The 21,151-nt window shown below is 40.3% G+C and overlaps 1 protein-coding gene across 1 annotated transcript in view; it reads right to left on the bottom strand.

The window, feature by feature from the left end:
* The window catches only part of LOC136863694 (dynein assembly factor with WD repeat domains 1), a 277,042-nt gene that overhangs the window by 122,416 nt on the left and 133,475 nt on the right, over positions 1-21,151 (bottom strand). Inside the window, exon 5 of the mRNA XM_068226039.1 lies at positions 2,018-2,147. Within this exon, the coding sequence (XP_068082140.1) occupies positions 2,018-2,147 (130 nt within the window). The remainder of the gene's footprint in view (positions 1-2,017; positions 2,148-21,151) is intronic.

The following is a 21,151-nucleotide window of genomic DNA, read 5'->3' as shown; positions in this document are numbered from 1 at the left end:
CACCCTCCACCTACTACTTTTACATCCTCAGAAAGACTGTCTTAGTGGTTTTCCCAACTGAAATGCTCATATATCATTACAATGACGTCGGTAAAAATGGCGCTAGTAAAAGCAATGACTTCACATGAAATACTTGATCAAATGAAAAACCACACATTTTCTCACTTTTAACGAACAGTACTACGCTGATGATCTAACAGTTCAAAGTTCCAGAGCTGGAATGACCAGGCCGCAGACAGCCGTCATCCGTGAACACTTTTAGTTTTTTTTCGGAGGGGGTTGAATAGTGGAGAGTCCCAGGACAAAAACTATGCCCTTTTACTTATCCATTTCCTAGGAATATCCGATAGGTTGGAAAATCACAATTCACTACACTGGCGGCGGAAAAATCTATCTAACTTGGAGGCAAATTTTTCGTCCAAGCCAGAGGAGAAACCCCCTGTTCACCCCTGTTCACTGCTAATTTTGAATGAAATGAATGTAGCATTTAATAAAAGTGAAGAGGAAGAAGCTCGTTTTAAGAAACAGTTCTTTTCAGGGTTGAATTTTAAGTTACTTAGTGAATTGTGGTGCTATAATTTGGAATATGCCTAATTTGTAATTCTAGACCAGGTCATACTACTACTACTACTACTACTACTACTACTACTACTACTACTACTACTACTACTATTACTACTACTACTACTACTACTACCACCACCACCACCACTACTACTACCACCACCACCACCACCACTACTACTACTAAGTGAGCCTCTGCCTTAAGAGTGCACACTGCTCATTCAGTACAGCGCGTCAGAGTAGGGATCGAATAGTTGGAATACTATGATGAACCAGTGAGTTACGTACCAGCAGTATGGTATCAGAAAATGTATGAACCAGAGGAATGACATGCTAAAGAAGAAAGTTTTCTAACTCCCCAGCTATTTTCGCCAATATTCAGTCAGGCTGTTATACACGGTACACAACAGTAATCCCATATATCGGAGTTGAGCGGCAGCATAAAAGACAAAGAACATCACCACAAACAATGGTCAATATATTGTTATTGTTGATCAATGTTATGCGCTTTCAATATTGTAGGCCTTCACATTTTGTTTTCTTCCGACTCTGAAATACCACTCGGGCCGATGACCTTCGATGTTAGGCCCCTTTAAACAACAAGCAACAAGCAAGAAATACCACTCTTATCGTAGTCGGTACGGTAAAATTGAATAACACAAATGGTTGGAAATGGTATTCTCTATAAATTTTCTTATGTAGTACTTTTTGATGTAGTACTTTCGATTAAATTTTAGGCGCCTTCCCCTAAACTACAATTTCATACAGGGCGAAAAAATTTGTTTATAACTTAGACTGCTGTTTCTAATTCCCCGACTCTATATACCGACTTTCATTAAATTCTGTTAACCCATTTTCTCATGGCTCGGCGTTGATATGGACTTTGCAATAAAAGTACAAATTCATGAATATCTGTGTTATCAAAGCCTGTATGGTAACAATGTACGACATAAATGATCGGAAATTTAATTCTATATAACTTTAGTTATGTAGTATTTATCGATAGGACCACTAATAATATAAATATTTGAGAATTGAAATTTAGGCCTTCCCCTAAACTACCATTTCACTCGGCGTGAGTAAAATGATTTATAGCCTAGATTGTAGTGGCTCATCCGCCGACTTCACATACCAATTTTCATTAAATTCTCTTCAGCCGTTTTCTCGTGATGGATATACATACATACATACATACATACATACATACATACAGACAGACAGACAGACAGACAGACAGACAGACAGACAGACAGACAGACAGACAGACAGACAGACAGACAGACAGACAGACAGACAGAAATTACAGAAAAGGAAAAAGTGCATTTCCTTGTTACTATGGTCATGACCGATACAGAAATACCATTCTTTTCAAATTCTGAGCAATGTACAGACAAAACTCTTGTTTTATATATATAGATTCTTCATATTTTTCTCTACAGATATAGGTGCATACTTAGCTGTTCTGGTATCCCAAATTCCAACAGTATGGTCGAATGAGCCAGTAATGATTTGGTTCCCATCATTATTGAATTGGATGGCAATGACTTCTGCCGTGTGGCCTTGAAGAACAGATGTTTCTTGGCCTGTGAATTCACATTTATATTTTATCTTCTTTTTCACGATAATACAAACATAAATTGGAATTATATCTTCAGTATTTAAAAAATACTGTCTGATAGAGACAATTTAAGCATTTCCTATTTCAAACAATCTAGAAATGGACTGTAGTGGTCAATGATCAAAGTTCAAACAAATCTGAAACTTAGATATCATATTCATTTTAAGTTACACAACAACAATAAACCTTTAAAACATAATGATAAATGTAATATGAGGCAACTTGCAAATGAAGTGGAAGTCACCTCCTTTGATTCAGGTTCCATGTAAAATTGGAGGTTCTGTGGTCATGACCATGATAACTACAGTTACATAAAACCATAAACTTGTTTGCTTTGAAATACAGTATTAGAGGAAATTAAACATTCAGTTAAGCTAACTGAAGAGATTTCATAAATTATAATTATTTTTCAATAATACATTTAAGAACCAGTTATTCTATCCACTATGAGAAAGTCCAGTAGATGAGGTACTTTCTTCCTGAACTTCAAGAAAGAGCAGCTGAATTTGATGCCACCCTATATGTAGGGAATTTTGAAAGCCAATATCAAGAAGGAAGAATGGAGAGGGCTTAACTATTCTATCTTGTATTACTGTGTTCCGACTTGCTAACATACAATAGTCAATTTCCAATATAGTTGGTCCATTATTGGACACTAAATTTTTCAGCTAACTCATTCCTGGTTGCCAGCATTTCACCCCAATATGCTAAGTTGGGCTCATCAGTTGGTAAATAGCACACCTACCAAGACGCATGGCCAGTGCATACCCTGGAGGCCACTGCATAGGCTACTTGGAGCCACCGGCAGTGCAATGCACCATGAGAGACTTTGTCTCATTTTTAAAAATTGATACCTGCCTGGCCATCAGATGATAAAGGTTCAGGTTCGCTATGGGAATCAACATCTTTATCATAGTCAAGTTCTCCAAACATTCACAAAATTGCATTAGTATCTCCTCATTTGTGACCTTTATATGACTTTCAGTATTCATTCTGCAAGTCCAATGGATAAGACGGAACTTAAACTGTTTGCCAACTGGCACCTAGCACTGCTTTATTATCTGCTTCTACATCAACCACTGTAACATCTCCATACACCAAATATACCAATTATATCTAGATCATCCTATGTTCCCCTCTCCTTTGCACTAAAGATGATATCACTCATCAGCAAGAACAGTGACACAACTCAAGAACTGTCATTTTTGAATTAGTACAAAGCATGTTTTTTAATAAGTACTGTTTGCATATAGTCCCAGTTCAATGATGACTGTTAACATGTGCATGACATCCTGTGGAGCAGCAGATCACCTGTCATCATAGATGATTGTAAGTGCATGCATGCATGCGTGCGTACGTGCTTGTGGATGAAGCAGAAGTACATGAGGACAGACAGTACACAGATGGTACACAATTTTGCCACTGTCTCTGCTTTACCCACAATGTTTACAGTCCGTTCTCTACCATATTGTGACAGATCGCATAGGATTTTGGAAATTGTGTGCATTAAGGGTGCGAAAACACCTCACTGAAGAACACAAGACAAAACAAATGGGCATTGCATTGGTCTTTCTCACACAATATGCTGAGGAGGGTGATGACATGTTAAATTGAATTGTTACAGGAGATGAGATGTTTATCCCTCATCACTCCTGAATCAAAGCAGCAATGCTTGGAGTCAAGGGATTCAATGTCACCAGTGAAGAAGAAATTCAAACAGACTATTTCCACATGGAAGATTATGTGGACAGTTTTCTGGGACAGATAAGGAATTCGACTCGCCAAATTCTTGCCTCGCAGTGCAGTAATCAACAAAGATGGCTATCGTACTGTACTACACTACAAAATCTGGGTTGTGTGATTCAGAACAAAAGGCATGAAATGCTTTCCCATAGAATCGTCTTGCTTCATGAAAATGCCAGACAACCACAGCCAATCAAAGCCAGGACCTCATCACATCATTTGGTTGGGAACAAAAGTAGCACCCTCCATCCCACCTACAGTCCTGATTTGGCACCAAGTGATTTCTATCTTTTCATTCACCTGAAGAAGTTCCTTGGTGGCAAGCATTTTGATGATGATAATGATCTCAAAGAAGGAGTACAGACATGGCTTTCATCACAGGCATATTGATTGTATTACAAAGACATACATAAATTGGTGCTCCATTATGGCAAGTGCTTTAATAATGGGTGACTATGTGGAGAAGCAGTTTAAGGTGTGTAGAATCCAAAGAAAAGAATATGTTTTCAAAATAATGTGTTTCTTGGAAAAAAATGTTGGTACATAGTTAAAAAATATGCCTCTCCCCACTACAGATACAGAAAAAATACCCTCTATGCACAAGTCTATTTTTAGTATTCCATGAAGTAAATTTCATGTTAAAAGCCTATATTGACAGTAATTGATTTAATATTCAAAATTTTTGAGAGAGAATCACCTTATCAGTAGCAAAGACAAAGTATTTACCTATTAAAATCAAGTGAGACATGTTTTATCCCTTCTTCCAGGACATCCTCAGCCACTTATTAATTAAGGACAAATTCCAATAGATATACATATGATATACACTAAACAAGTGAAACAATATAATCCATTGTCTATCTTAAAAACATGTCTTAGAAGTACAACTACTATTATTTATTTAATATTATTTAGTAATAATATTTATTTGATATATTGTATTGAAAAGGTGTACCCCTCATGTCAATTTATTTCTTATAAATAGGTGCGATGCAAACTGTTATTAAGTGTACAAGTAAGACTTTCTCTGCCGGTCTCCCTTATGGCGGCTGACATGATGGAATTTTTTTTTAAAGACTCTTTTCTTTCTAAAGTACAATTATTTGTTAAAAAGTTTGTGTCCTTAAAAAGGCATATCTTTGCATATTGATTTGACAAATGTTCTTATGGAGTGGTATGTTACATTATACAATCGTATGCTATCTCACATTAAAAAGATACAGTCTTGATTTTGAAGAAAAGTACTTAAAAATGTCCAATTATGTAGTCAATGGTTTAAGTTACACTACCGGTCAAAAGTTTTCGATCACCTAGGGCCTATGGACAAAACTAGATACTTTATTTCAATGTACAAACACATCGTAAAAACTAAATAGACCAACAAAATATATATTTCGCTCTCTATCATTAAGTAGAATACAATATGGTTTATATTATAGCCTCTTCAGAGTATCCGCTCTTTGCCCTCCGAACAGCTGCACAAACTCTTGGCATTCTGGAAATAAGATTTTGTAGTGTTTGTGTAGATATTGCAGTTCAACAACTCTGTAAATTATTCCATAGCTCTTCAACATTAGTTGACCTAGTTTTAGGACCTCCCTGTCAAGTTCATCCCATAAGAGTTCAGTGGGATTTAAGGCTGGTGACTGACTTGGCCAAATCATATTTTTCAGTTCCCCACATTTCTCTTTTCTATTGACATACCCTCTACACAATTTAGAAGAATGTTTGGGATCATTGTCCTGCTGCAGAACAAATCCACGACCAATAAGCCTCTTGCCAGATGGAACTGCATTGTTGATCAGTATCCTGTGATATCCTTCCTTCTTTAATGTTCCATTAATCCGCACTAGATCACCGACTTTATCACCCGCACAACATCCCCACACCATAACTGACCCTCCACCATGCTTCACCGTAGGTGTCATACACTGACTCTTCATACGTTCTCCACGAAGTCAACGAACAAACATTAGACGATGGTTCCCAAATACTTCAAACTTCGATTCATCCGTGAATAACACCTTGGACCATTGCTGCACGCTCCAGTTTTTATGTTGCTGTGCCCATTGCATTCTTTTCACCTTATTTTGTGTCCATAATAAAGGTTTTTTGGCCGCTATACACCCCCTTTAAACCTCGTTCACAAAGACGGCTTTACACTGTTGAGACAGAGATTCAAGCAGCTCGCATATTATTGATTTCCTCACGAATTTCAGGTGCCGTACGAGTCCTCTGACGTTTACTCTGTACACATATTGAAACCGTGCAGTGTCCTGCACAGCTCATTGAAATCATAGGTGCCTTTCTACCCTATTAAAATCATTTCTAAAAGTCGCGTTTTTGGTAGGATGATGGGCGATGGGGATCGAGCAGCGTCTGGCCAGAACGGAACCCGCGAAAGATCACCTGGAAAACAAAGGGAAGTTTGTGCAGGAGCCAAGCCCCCGTGAAAAAGCCCTCTCAACTCGCAGACAGAGTTGGAGATATGACGCAACGCTACGGTAGTCAAACACGCTCCGAGGTGTGGCCTAGTTTCCCAGGGTTCCAAACTAACAGAAGGAACTTCCGTTTTTTAATGAACGTTTCACGGATGCCAACGTCGAATTTTGGCGCGTAAAAATTATAGGATATTTTGATCCAGACATAGGAAAATTATGGGAGGCACACCTATAAATAGAGCTGAATTTTCTGCGTATCCCAGACTAAAATTATGGAATACTTTATTCAAGGGCTGAAAGGAGGTCACCAGATGTCCAGATGTAATATACTGCAAACACGTGTGAATGAAAAGCGTTCCCCTAGCTAAGAATCACGCTCAAAGATGATTCCACCCACCAGAAGACGCTAATGGAATAATTAAAAGGCGGGAACCAAATTAAGTAAAAACTGCCGATCGTCGGTAGATCGCACCTGGTTCACTGGTAGAGGAAAGATAGAGTTACAATACGCACCGTTTAAATGTTTTGAATTCCTGGGATGAAAGGAGCTGTTGTCCTTAATGAACCGTGAAAGATATACGCCCCCAGTCTTCCGGTGTAAAGATAATAAAGGCCGGGCTGGCCCTGGCTGGAAACAGTTCATAGCGGGTCGCTGAGAGGGGACAGTGTGTTACAACATTGTGTTCCAGTTTTTACAGTCCGAAACCTATTGACCGCATACTAGGACAGTGTTATTGTGTCCGTCGCGGCCGTGAAATACAAAAAGCCTTGTGAAGTGTAGATGGGAAGCCAAGCGAGCCTCGGCAAATGTCTCTGTGCCGTGTATCAATTAATGAAGCTGCGAGCATAATTTATAAACGAGTAGCATGAGTCGGCTATGGACAATGACGGCCTAAATGAGTCCGTGATATCAACAATTGGTATCATCCAAATCGCTACTCTAAGTCAGGGTTCTCAAGTACCGTGAGCCATCCGATTCATGCTGTGAAGGCACCCGCCTGTGATTAGAATGACCTGCTTGTTTACGGTGTAAAATTTGTGTGTGTGTCGCGGTAAACAGAGGACCGAGTGGTGAGTTGTGGAGTGTTACCCCTTTGGATTACTCTAAGATTGCAGCATTGATCGAGCCAGCCAGGATGATGGACTTGTGTGGACCAGGGACGAAGGACAACACGCTCGTTTCCAGCGCTGAGGCCATGCAGCAGTAAGCTCCGCCATGGGTCTCCCATAGAAGGAAAAACCACGGCCACCAAACAGATGAATTGATGTCAAATATAATTTTCTTAGCACGTTAATGTAGAACCGGTCGTAGGATGAGCTTTCCTTTGTAATACCTAAATGTTGTAAAATAATGCATGTCCTAATATGGAAATTTTATTGTTATTTATCATGTTAACATAAATTCAAGGGAGCTAACTCCCCGGACGACCCATTTTTTTCTTAGTGATTAGTTTATCGTGACGGGTTATTCTTAGTAATATGTAGAATATCCTAGCAAGTATGGGAAACAAGGATATGAGAGTATTTGAGTTCCCCTAGGGGTGGTTGGAACAATAGTTGTGATGAGCAGGGAAAACCATGTCCAATATGGCTATCGTATTTGCTGGGGAAACTCATGGGTCAGTCAGACGATGCATGCGGAGCTTATACATATAATCATTGCATGTGCAACAAGAGAGAAGAAATCCTGACCGAGAGAGGTACATGACTGTGTTATTTAGGTATGAATTGTGAGGGACAGTTTGCGAGCTTCCCGTGATTCTTGAGTATTTAACCAGAATTGTAGGGAGTTTTTGTCTGCAACCGGGATGCGACCCAGGGAAGCCAGAGTCTTATGTATGGTAAAAATATAAATATATGCATAACTTTGGGCAGTGAGCGAAGATGAGAAGCGTGGAACTGAGGAATCATGAGAGTTCTATGCCCAAGGAAAGAAGATATGCGATATGAAACATAATGAGAGGGCCAAATGCCCAGATAATGTTACGATGAGATAATTCGGAAGTGATGTTGCGCACATTCGGCGCTCAACGATAAGGATGAGAAGGTAGAGAATCAATGAGGATTTGTTGGGAATTCTGCGGTAAGATAAATAAACAAATGAAGTGGGCCATAGATATGTGTCTCCGAGAAAGGAGGGCTGGCCGTTGTAATTGAGAGAAGAATCCGGCGTAGCCAATGAATGAGTGATGGTAGTACTAAGCGAATGACTTTCCCTTCTTTTTTTGTGCGTGTTTGCTTCTCTCCCTTCGCGACAGTGCGGTCCTGCCATGCTACTGTAGTAAGACTCGTGCTCTGGGCCTCCACACCATGCTTGCTTGTTTGTTTAAATGGTTCGGCTATGAACACTTCTGTCAATGACAACATCACGGTGATTTAGAAGGTAATTAATACATGATTATGGATCTCCCCCAATATCCGGTAGTATGAGACCGTAGCTAGTTTAGGGATTTCAGGAACGTACCTCTCAGTCGGGAGTCCCCCAGTTCGAGCCCAGGTCAGAATGGGCTACCTTGTGCGAGCTTCCATTAAGCTCGCGCTGGGGAAGAAGATACTGATATCCATGTTTTTCTCACAGGAATGGCCCCATTTATGCATGATGTGTACATATGAGTGTGTTTAGTATTTAGTGTGCATTATTTTGAGTTCAAACAGAACCGATGTTCAACGTTGTTTTATCTTGGTGGCAGATAAGGGAAGTCCAGGGTTTAGCTCAATGGTATGTGTGTTTTGTCTGTTGTCATATCCTAAGGAAATGGCAAGCTGGGGACTGGATAGGGTTCTAAAATGCACTCAATCTACAATAAGAACACCAGGTTAAGGCGGCTTAATGCCAAGAGTTAATATATTGAAATTTCCCAAAGTTATTCACTGTACAATATATACATCTATTTATACAACTCTTGAAACTAATTTGATCATGAATTAGGGAACTACCTAAACCTGCACAAGTTTCTATCTAGCTAAAAGTTCTTAGTTCCCTATTTAGTTCATTCAATACTAGTTAATACTTATCTTCCGAGCGGCGGGAGTCTTCTACGGCGTCTTCTTTCTTGAAGTTTGAGTTTCACTATCACACGTTAGCACACGCTGTTACACTTCTTCCCTTCACTGGTTCCCCAAGAGATACAGTTCTGATTTACAATGTTACAGTCCAGGCTAATCACTAGGTGATTGAGTTCATATGTTGTACTGGAACCTGTCGATCCGTGGTTACCTCTTCCCTACTGACCGGCCCAATCTTGTACAGTCTTATCCCTGTTTCCTTGATAATAGGAGACTGTAGTCCCTGAGAGATGCTTCCCTCTAGCCTCCTGGTATAGTTAGTGTCTATTGAGTGGGTTCCTCCAGAGAACTTCACTCCTATAGAAGAACAGTCAAAGTCCTTAATTGTCACCCTTTACTTTACGTCTTTACTAGAGCAGTAGAGATTATATGCTTCCCTGCTTGTCAGAATCCGTTACTTTTCCCTGGTCGCATAAGCCTAATTTACTAAAAAGGCTTCCCTTATTTTCTCGTTAATTTACAGGATCGCTAATGCGTTCCCTTCACCCTACTACTCTTTTACAGGAGTGTTCAGACTCCTGATGTATTGTCTAAGAGTACTATTGTCAATGACAATATTCCTGACTTCGAACTTCACTTCAAGTTCTGTTCGCGACCTGACTGGCTCAATGTCCCCGCCAGACCTCCAGCTTCCTTTCCAACTACCTCCTCTGACTGTGAGCTATGAACTAACTAACTGATCACCTCTCTGAGTTCTCCCTTAAGTTAATTCTGTATTTCGCTGTTGCTATGCTCAGCCGAACTTTGAACCCTGTATACTTCTGATTTGTCTTATTCTCATTGGCTGACAGCATCCCTTCCCTGAGGGAATTCTCAACCTTCTCAATTGTCCCAGAAGGTCGAACCTCGGAATTTTCCTTGTACTACGTGCGGTTTTAAGCCGCGCTCTGTCATCCTTGACCATGTACATACAGTGATAAGGAATGACCAATATCCTGTGTTTGTTCAAACATTTCACCACTGCCTGAAAGCTCAGAACTGCATCTCTTTTAGTAATTCCCAATGAATATTTCAATCTCATTTTCTTACACATATAATTATTTCTTCTTGATGCCTTAAGTCCTATTTTCATTTTCAGACTCAAAATTTCTTATATCTACTTTTATTTCTGCACTGTGAGGTCGCGGTTCGAATTTATTTTCGAACCGCGTGCTCACGACTTATGACATGCGGGAGTGCCTGATCAGCGATACGACACCTCCCCCCTTCGGAAAAGAAGTGTGTGCGTCCACATGACGCAGGCACTTCTCTTTTACACTTGCTTGTAAGGACTTTCTTATTGTATATTCTTTTCTGTTCCCTTGAGGGGTTCCTAAACTCCCTTCTGATAATCACTTGTAATTTACTGTTATACTCTTGTGCGTGACTTCTTACCTAGGGGTGGTTGCACCTGACTGATAGTGTCATCTTCACTTTCCATTTCATGAATACTGACACGACCTGTGACAGGTCTACTTCTATCGAAATGCACTACTAAGTCATCATCAGAGCTTTTAGCTTTAATTTTGTTTTCATTTACAATCTTCTGTGTGAGGCAAATTTTAGTACAACACCCCGAGGTATCTTTCCAACATTTCTTATATGTTGGACCTAGATAGAGGGGACAACATTTACAACAAGTTAAAATTCCTATCATTATTATTATTGCTATCACTGTCCATACTATAATCTTGTAAATATTGAAATGTGAATACAAGTGATTAAATTGCAAGTCTTTTTCTTTCTCAGTAATAAGTTTTTCTAAATCTTCTACCTTTCTACTCGTATATTTGAGTTCATTTTCATGCACTAATATGTTACGTAAAGGGGTTTCTTTTAAATCTAGTTCTGGTAATTTTAAGTTTACATTTAAATGCTCACAACAATCATATGTTAGGAACAGATCAGGAACTATGTCCTTCTTATTAGTGGTATTAACCTGAGTTGTAGATTTTAGTTTTATGTTTGGCCCGTAGGCAGTGCAAGTTTCATAAAATGTGAGAATACCTACTCCCTTTATTGTGACATCACTTGTGTCTTTACATACCATTGTGAATTTGGTTGGTTTTGTGGTTACATAAATATATTTATTTCTACTGATTGACATCCAAAAAGACTGTTGCACTTGCACTATATCTTTGGGACAGTTTGTTGGCATGGAGCTAGTACCAGTTAATAAAGTTAAAATACAATCATCTTCTCCATGAGTAATTTTTAAAGGAAAGTCTAATGGACATACATTTTTATCATCAGAGATTGCCTTACATTTGAGCATTTGGTCCTTAGACAAGTAATTATATAGTTGTTGTTCTTCACTTATCATAATAAATTCTGATGTTGGTCTTATTATAATAAATTGATGACCTTCTCTTGTTACTGGTGTGGGGAAAGGAAGAATCTTGTACACCTTAAAATTCTTTTCGTCACTGAGAGGAGTTGTGAGTACATATAATAAGACATCTTTGTTAATGATAGCCTGCAACTGAGCTATCTTATAAATTAAATACTCATGAGTTGTGCCCAATTCAAATGGTAGGGTCATCTTCTGAGGGAGTTGCCCTAATGCTTTTTTATAAGCTTTAATTATTTCTGCAGGGCTTAAAATCTGAACATGGATGATTCCTAGTTGAGCATATGTAAGGGCTGAGGTTATCACGTTATACTGTTCGTGTATTTGGACTAATAAGTCCTCAATTTCTATTAAATGTTGATTAATGTCAATTTCCAAGCTAAGTTGGTTGTAGGCTTGTTCTAACTGTTCGGTTTCATTTTTTATAAAACTTTTAATTTGTTCCAGACTTTGACTAAGTTTTAATTCATTGTTGGTGACGTCATACAGTGTACTATTCATTGATTGAAGTGTCGAACGTACGACCCACATTTGGTCTTTCGCAATTTTAATCATGGATATTTGTTCTTTTTCTTAAGTTAATTAACATGCCGATAGTGTTTCGGTTCCGGTATTTACTACGTTGATTAATCTATGTGTATTAATTCTCTTTCATTTCACTTGTCTTTCATGCCTGATACCTTCCTTTCTGCGCGTTGCCCATTTCCAATATTGGGGAAAGCAACGGGAAACTATCTCACTTTTTATTCTCTGGTAAGCCTCTTTGTTGACACTTAGGTCATCCACACTGGTTAATGGTGGATCTGTTGAGGATCCAACCAACTTTCGGACTGGCTATACAATATGCATACGGTATACGCCTATTCTTTACATATTATTATCCCTTTTGATATTACTGCACTACTTGCGTATTTTGCCAGTTCTATCTGATTTAGAAAAAAAGAACGGAAGAGTTAAATTTAACATCTCTTATTATCTCACAGAGTTGACCTAACACTGTCTTGTTATCTACCCTAAAACTCCACTATGAGTTTGACAATCTACATTTCGTCTTCACATTGTTCAATTGAACACATATAGCCTACTGTATTATGTGAGCTTCTGCAATCACAATTGCCATAGTGAACTACAAACACTACAATAGTAACTTCCTTCTAATGCGGGTTACGTTCACCATATTATGTGGTGCGCATGTGGTATTTCCCTAATGAATGATTCCCATGTCGGTATTTGTATCCTGCACGTTGTTTTACTAAGTGAAGACACCACCATAATTCATACATGTGCTCTAACTTGTTCACCCCTGTTGGGTTATTATATAATTTAACTCCCGTATATACACTTGCTCTGGTCAAGTCTGTTTGACACATTCTCTTATCAGCAGTAAGGCGTGCTGTGTTTACTAACAGCGATTCATGCTGAGGGGTTCAGCATCTCTTTATCTACTAGGTACCGTTATGTTAGCTTTGATTGACAAAGTCATTCATTCTACTTCCTCCTACAGCTAGCCTACACTCTATTATTATTATTATTATTATTATTATTATTATTATTATTATTATTATTATTATTATTATTATTATTATTATTATTATGGGTACAGTTTTCACTTTTAGGCTTTTCTGATCGCCTTGCCTTATGCACACGCTAATTTATTATGCCTCCCTGTCTGTCACGTTATATAGTTGTGTGAACGACATGTTCCACTGTGAGGTTGAGATTTCACGTCTCACTCAACAATGTCCAATACAGGACTTAGGATACTGTTTTTAGGTGTTAGATAGTCACGTGGACTTAGGGTGGCTAGCCCTATAAAGTAGTGACTTTCCCTAGGAATTGCCTGCGATGTTTGCAAGAGAACATAAATTTGAATTTCAAGAGTAGTACTAACATGTTCTATGGTGTCTATGCTCAGATGAGCCTTATCATGACAGGGTTTTCTTTCTTCGGAGTTCTACCCAAGTAGGGTATACTCCGCTTTGTTTTATTCATGTGGGAACGTATTGGATCGGCTATGTGCCGTCTTATCTCAATATCATTCGTTTGCTAACACAGCGGTGGTGTGTCCTTATCTGTAAAGGTCACTCCTTCATTCAGTGTGGTACTTTCGCTTGTTTTGCTTACTACAAGTTATTACGTGTCATGTGTCACAGAATTGTTACGTACCCCGATATAGGGTGTTCAAAAACAACGGTCACTGCTAAGTTGCTTTAACATAGTAATGTGTGCGAAATTTTACCTGTCCATTCATAGGACGGGAACCTATAATATATTACAGGGTAAACTATACCCTAAGTTGCGAGAGTACATATGAGTCACGTTCTCGCCTTTCATGACTCTTTACTGAAAGGTGCTGTCCAGTTACGCGCACTGCGTCCTGCGCACCGATATTCTAGGCCCTTCTGATTTAGGTTGAATTTCTATACTCCCCTGGAAATTTAGCACGATGGTTTGGCTGAGTATTTCATATAACTCCACCAGCAACCTTCGATAGTTCCCAAAAGCCATAGGGGTAGAAGGGGGTGTGGTCTACCGTGGCCGAAATAAGGGCCAATACATTTTTTGGAGGTGGCCTAACTAATGAAAAGTTTGAGGCGATTTTGGTGTACTTTTATGAGTTTGCCTCTGCTGTTCATTCTTAGCAAGCAATTTACACCGTCTACTTTTTCTACTGTGTAAGGGCCTCGATAAGGCTGTGAAAATTTAGAGCTACGTCCTCGGCGTAGAGTTTCATCTCTAAGGAGTACTTTATCTCCTATCTGAAAAGTTACCTCATGTAATTTCTTATCATAAATTTCCTTCTCTCTTTCTTTATTACTAATGAGAGTTTTTCTAGCAATTTCCTGGTTCTGCTGTAACCTGTGCGTTAGCTCTTCAACTACATTCTGATATTCATTATAGGTGGCTTCTGGCTTTCGCTGTAGTATACCAGGAATATTCGCCTTTCGACCGAAAATTAACTCGTAGGGCGTGAACCCTGTGTTTGTATGTGGAGTAGTGTTGTACACAAATGTAGCAGTGGGGAGATACTTATCCCAATCATTCTGCTCTGAGCATATATAATGCCGCAAGTACTCCACTAGTGTGCGATGCGCTCTCTCTATGCTACCGTTAGATTGTGGGTGAAAAGCAGTAGTGTGCACCTTCTCTATTTTTAACAATCTGCACATTTTCTTGAATGTTTGGCTCATAAAGTTACTACCCATATCGGTTAGTATAATGTTGGGAATCCCAAAAATACTGACTACGTTCATTACTAATGCCCTAGCTATAGTTTCCGCCTCTTGATTAGGGATCGGAATAGCTATTAAATATTTGGATAACAGGTCTTGGCACGTGAGAATAAAGCGATTAGAATTCTCGGTCACTGGGAGTGGGCCTACCACGTCCATAGCCACCTTTTCAAACACAGTCTCGGGAGTGTCGGTCACCTGCAGTGGAGCTTTAACTGCTGGGCCTACGATTTTGTTTTTCTGACAGGAAGGACAAGAACGTATGAATTTCTCTATGTCCTTCTTCATACCTGGCCATTGGACTATTTCTTTAATTCGGGCCAACGTTCTAGTCATGCCTTGATGTCCACCCACAAGTGAACAATGCGCTTCCCGTAGAATGTTCAGCTTTTCTTCCTCAGTGAGATTCTGAACTTCTACTTCAGGTGAACCTTCCTGTTCCAGGTCCTCAGCTCCCTCTGACTCAGCATTTACGGGGCTGGGATTACGGTTTCGATTCTCGTCTAACCTCTCTGCTTGTGCGTCCTCGAGGTCATCCTTCCTAGAGTTTCCTTCCTGTTCACCTGTTAATACGGCTTCTTGGCCTTCAGCGCTTACTACCCTTACCGCTGTCTCAGGTTCCGTCTTTTCTACTCTTTTGGACTCTATTGGGATTCTACTTAACGCATCTGCGTTCTTATTAGTTTTTCCCATTTTATATACGATTGAAAAATCGTATTCCGCTAATTTCAATCTGAACCTGATCAGTCGTGAAGATGGGTCCTGAACATTGAATACCCACTTCAGCGGTTTGTGGTCTGTAACCACAGTGAAATGTCTGCCTAGTAAGTAAGGTCTAAAGTATTTAACAGCCCATACAATGGCTAGGAGTTCCTTCTCTGTTACAGAGTAATTTTTCTCTGCCTTGTTCAGTGTTCGACTTGCATAAGCTACCGGCAAGTCTTTTCCTAACTCTCCTTGTGAGAGCACGGCACCGATTGCTTCTCCACTTGCATCCGTAGTTAGGATGAAAGGTTTCGTGAAATCAGGGTACTGCAGCACTGGCTGCTCTGTCAGCTTCTGTTTTAATATACAGAAAGCAGTCTCTTGTTTATCGGTCCACACGTAAGGGACGTTGTTTTTCAAGAGTTCATACAGCGGCTTCGCGATTTTACTGTACTCTGGTATAAATCTGCGGTAATAGCCACTTAATCCCAAAAATCCCTTGAGCTGTTTAGTGGTGGTGGGTCTAGGAAAGTTCTTCACCGCTTCCACTTTTCGCTCATCTGGTTTAACACCGTCCTTCGTTACTATATGTCCTAAAAATGCTACTTCCGTGCGCAAAAATTCGCACTTATCTGGCTGTAGCTTCAGATTGTGTTCTCTGAGTCTCTGAAAGACCTCTCTGAGTCTTTGATGGTGCTCTTCTATAGAGCTCGAGTATAAAAGAATATCATCCAGATAAACCAGAACTTTAACTCCTAATAAGCCTGCCATGGCTGTATTCATCATCCTGACGAAGGTACTTGGGGCATTAACCAACCCCATGGGCATTCTAACGTACTGGTAGTGGCGTCCTAATGCTGAGAAAGCCGTCTTCTCACGATCTTCCGGACGTACTAGAATTTGGTGATATCCGGACGCGAGATCCATGGTAGAGAAGTAGCGTGCTTTCCCTAGTGCGTCTAACAATTCGGTGATTAGGGGAATGGGATACGCAGACCCTATGGTTACGCTATTTAATTGACGATAATCCAGGCAAATTCTATATTTCTGCTTCCCTGAGGCGTCCATTTTCTTGGGCAGAATTAATAATGGCGCATTCCAGGGACTGGTACTCGGAGTGATTACTCCATCCTCTAACATTTTAGTCACCTGTTTTTGCACTTCGTCTTTCAGTGCTTCGGGAATTCTATAAGGCCTAACGTTTATAGGAGGTTGATTCTCCTTTATATCTATCCTATGCTCTAAGATAGTTGTGTACGTCAATTTATCTCCTTCGAGATGAAATACATCATTATATTCGGCGCAAATCGCATATAGTTTTTCCTTGTCCCTAGGCGATAAATGATCTACCCTTAATTGCTCTATGAGCCTCTGTTCACGAGACTTATTTTCATGTTGCTGCGATACTTGTTCTACCGTGCACACTTCTGCTTGGTTACGGGTTTCGTTCCACTGTACTTGGTGGATATTTATTAACGGGCTATCAAATGTCACTTCAGTATCGCGAGTATTTAAGATACTCACTATAGCTTTGCGATTGGGTGCTCGAGTTACACAACTAGCAAGGTACACCCCTGGCAGTAGCTCTTCCTTATCTATTATTCCCTCTGCCAGCGCTTTATCAGTATTTACCGATACTATTGTTTCTGTCCTCGGTTGGAGGCTGATAACTTGATTCGGAGGGATCCTCTTAGTTATGCAGTACTGTTCTCCATTTATTTCCGCTCCGCCCCTCTTATAATTCAATATACTATTACTGAGTACATTCCGCCCTATAATGGCATCATATTGTAGGGGTACTTTATTATTAACCAGATGAAATTCATTAAAGTTTTCCCCTATAAGAAGGTCAACTGTGCCCTTGGTTCGGATTTCTTGGGCATCCGTACCTCTTACTTTTGCGCCCATTCTACGCACTTCTGTTTTGGAAGGTACAAATTGCTCTTTTAAAAGAGATATTGGACTTCCTGTGTCCAATAGGCATTGCAGTAGACTTTTACAGTCTCTCAGCCCAATTTCTATAGTGCCTTCAGGTTCATTCGGAGAGTTTTCGCTTATTACACGAACATGACAGACTTCCTGGACACTTAGTCCCATAGGATATATCTGTTCAAAAATTTCAACGTACCCTTCCTTGAAATTTATAATACTGTCCTGCAGTAGGTCTCTACCTATTAATCCATCAACAGACAGTCTGAAATCATCTCCTACAATGTGGAATTCGGGGTAATATTCCCCTATCTGCAAAGTAGCGCAACCTCTTGTGCGCGAGCTTCGCCCCGTGATTCCGGCCAATTCTAATTCTGGTTTCCTATGATAGATCTCTCTTTTAGGCACAGTATGTTCTTTTAGAAGGCTCACATCTGCCCCAGTATCGATTAAAAATCGAAAGGGCCTTTTTCTCTCTTTGGCATAGACCAAGATCAAGCCCAAGCGATCATGTTCTGCACGGCTCTGTCCCTGACAGTGCTGTGTTCGGTCAGGCCTTCTATTTTCCCTACTTACTTCTCTGATTTTCCGTGGGCTGGACGTTGTGCGGGACCCGTGATTTTGCCCTGAGTCACGGTCCCGAACCCGTTTAAAACCCTAGAGGGCTGGTCCCTTTCTCTCCACTGGGAGCCATTTCCCGTTCGAGCCGGCGGCTTTCCTTTAGTCCGCGATCGGCTCTGCGCACGTTGGTTCGTAGGAGGCCTTTCTCCCTTGTCACGAAACCAACAGGTACGCTGTCTGTGTCCTTTTCGCCCACATATAAAGCATTTCCGTGCATCCAGTTGGCGAACTTCTTCCCAGCATTCAGATTGCACGTGCCCCAATTTATTACAGTTGTAACACCTAACTATTTTACACACCTTTATTTCATGCGGACTGTTTGTACCTTCCGTACGCCTGGACCTACATTTCTCCGATGCATGGCCCGGTTTCTTGCAATGTTTGCAAACTTGAGGGCCCTTTTCTTTCGGTTTGGCAGCCCTACAGTCTCGGGCTACGTGTCCTTCACGATTACAATTGTAGCACACCACTCTTACATTAGCCTTCCTATAAGGCCTATGTGCTGAAGACCTAACGTTAGTGGTAGTTGGGTTTTTGTTTCCTGACGGTGGTTTATATCCACTCGTGGAACCTTTCGCCCCCATTATTTGTTGCTTAGCCTTTTGAGAGACTATTGCGGTTTCCTCTTCCAAGGCTATATCGATAGCTTGTTCCACAGTTTGGGCACCCCTACTTTTTATTAAATTTTGGATCCTTTCGTCTCGTAACCCTTGCACAAAACTAGCTTTAATTAGTCGCCTAATAAATTTAGCTTGGTTTTCTCCTACTGTTGGAGACTCGTCCTTTATCGCAGTGTCACGGAGATTTGTCCCGATCTTATCTATTCTGTGAGACCATTGCGATATGGATTCCCCTGGCTGTTGCCTGGCTGCAAATAGCTGGCAAGCATAAAAATCTACTGTTCTACGCTCACAATAGTATTCTTCTAGTGCGGCCTTAATTTCGGGCCAAGTTCGCACATCTGACCGTACTAACAATTTACTTCGGGCTTCCTTCGTAATTTTTGTCAAAATTAATTTATAGAACAGGCCTCTTTTATCTGGCCTTACTACCTCTAATGCGGTTTCTACCGTTTCGCAAAATTCCCTCAATCTATGGGGTTGTGAACCATCAAATTCTGTATTGATAATGCGTAAAGCCTCAGTCACTGACATATATTGCTCAACATGTCCTAAATCATCATGATCACTTATTTGGCTAGGAGCCGGACTGGCTGATCTAACTGACCCTTCCATTTTATAAATGTGGCTTCAACTCACCCTACTGTTGACTGTTGACTACTGGAACTGGGCTCTGTTTCCTTATGCAACACACCAGCTGCCTCTCAGTACACGAACAAGGTTCTTCCTCTCCTTTCCAGCTACAAGACTTGTTACTCGAACAGTTGTAAGACCTCTGAAACAGTTGACAAGAGAATCAATTTTCAGCTTAAACTCGTTAACCTATGGGCAATCACTTTGCAGTAGTACAATTTAATTAGTGCATTCACTCCACAACCTGACACCAGAATTTTTAAGTCCACTTGTCATATCCTAAGGAAATGGCAAGCTGGGGACTGGATAGGGTTCTAAAATGCACTCAATCTACAATAAGAACACCAGGTTAAGGCGGCTTAATGCCAAGAGTTAATATATTGAAATTTCCCAAAGTTATTCACTGTACAATATATACATCTATTTATACAACTCTTGAAACTAATTTGATCATGAATTAGGGAACTTCCTAAACCTGCACAAGTTTCTATCTAGCTAAAAGTTCTTAGTTCCCTATTTAGTTCATTCAATACTAGTTAATACTTATCTTCCGAGCGGCGGGAGTCTTCTACGGCGTCTTCTTTCTTGAAGTTTGAGTTTCACTATCACACGTTAGCACACGCTGTTACACTTCTTCCCTTCACTGGTTCCCCAAGAGATACAGTTCTGATTTACAATGTTACAGTCCAGGCTAATCACTAGGTGATTGAGTTCATATGTTGTACTGGAACCTGTCGATCCGTGGTTACCTCTTCCCTACTGACCGGCCCAATCTTGTACAGTCTTATCCCTGTTTCCTTGATAATAGGAGACTGTAGTCCCTGAGAGATGCTTCCCTCTAGCCTCCTGGTATAGTTAGTGTCTATTGAGTGGGTTCCTCCAGAGAACTTCACTCCTATAGAAGAACAGTCAAAGTCCTTAATTGTCACCCTTTACTTTACGTCTTTACTAGAGCAGTAGAGATTATATGCTTCCCTGCTTGTCAGAATCCGTTACTTTTCCCTGGTCGCATAAGCCTAATTTACTAAAAAGGCTTCCCTTATTTTCTCGTTAATTTACAGGATCGCTAATGCGTTCCCTTCACCCTACTACTCTTTTACAGGAGTGTTCAGACTCCTGATGTATTGTCTAAGAGTACTATTGTCAATGACAATATTCCTGACTTCGAACTTCACTTCAAGTTCTGTTCGCGACCTGACTGGCTCAATGTCCCCGCCAGACCTCCAGCTTCCTTTCCAACTACCTCCTCTGACTGTGAGCTATGAACTAACTAACTGATCACCTCTCTGAGTTCTCCCTTAAGTTAATTCTGTATTTCGCTGTTGCTATGCTCAGCCGAACTTTGAACCCTGTATACTTCTGATTTGTCTTATTCTCATTGGCTGACAGCATCCCTTCCCTGAGGGAATTCTCAACCTTCTCAATTGTTCCAGAAGGTCGAACCTCGGAATTTTCCTTGTACTACGTGCGGTTTTAAGCCGCGCTCTGTCATCCTTGACCATGTACATACAGTGATAAGGAATGACCAATATCCTGTGTTTGTTCAAACATTTCACCACTGCCTGAAAGCTCAGAACTGCATCTCTTTTAGTAATTCCCAATGAATATTTCAATCTCATTTTCTTACACATATAATTATTTCTTCTTGA

This window comes from Anabrus simplex, chromosome 2 (genome assembly GCF_040414725.1).
Source record: "Anabrus simplex isolate iqAnaSimp1 chromosome 2, ASM4041472v1, whole genome shotgun sequence".
Lineage (NCBI taxonomy): Eukaryota > Metazoa > Arthropoda > Insecta > Orthoptera > Tettigoniidae > Anabrus > Anabrus simplex.
This window is presented reverse-complemented; position numbering and strand designations above follow the sequence as displayed.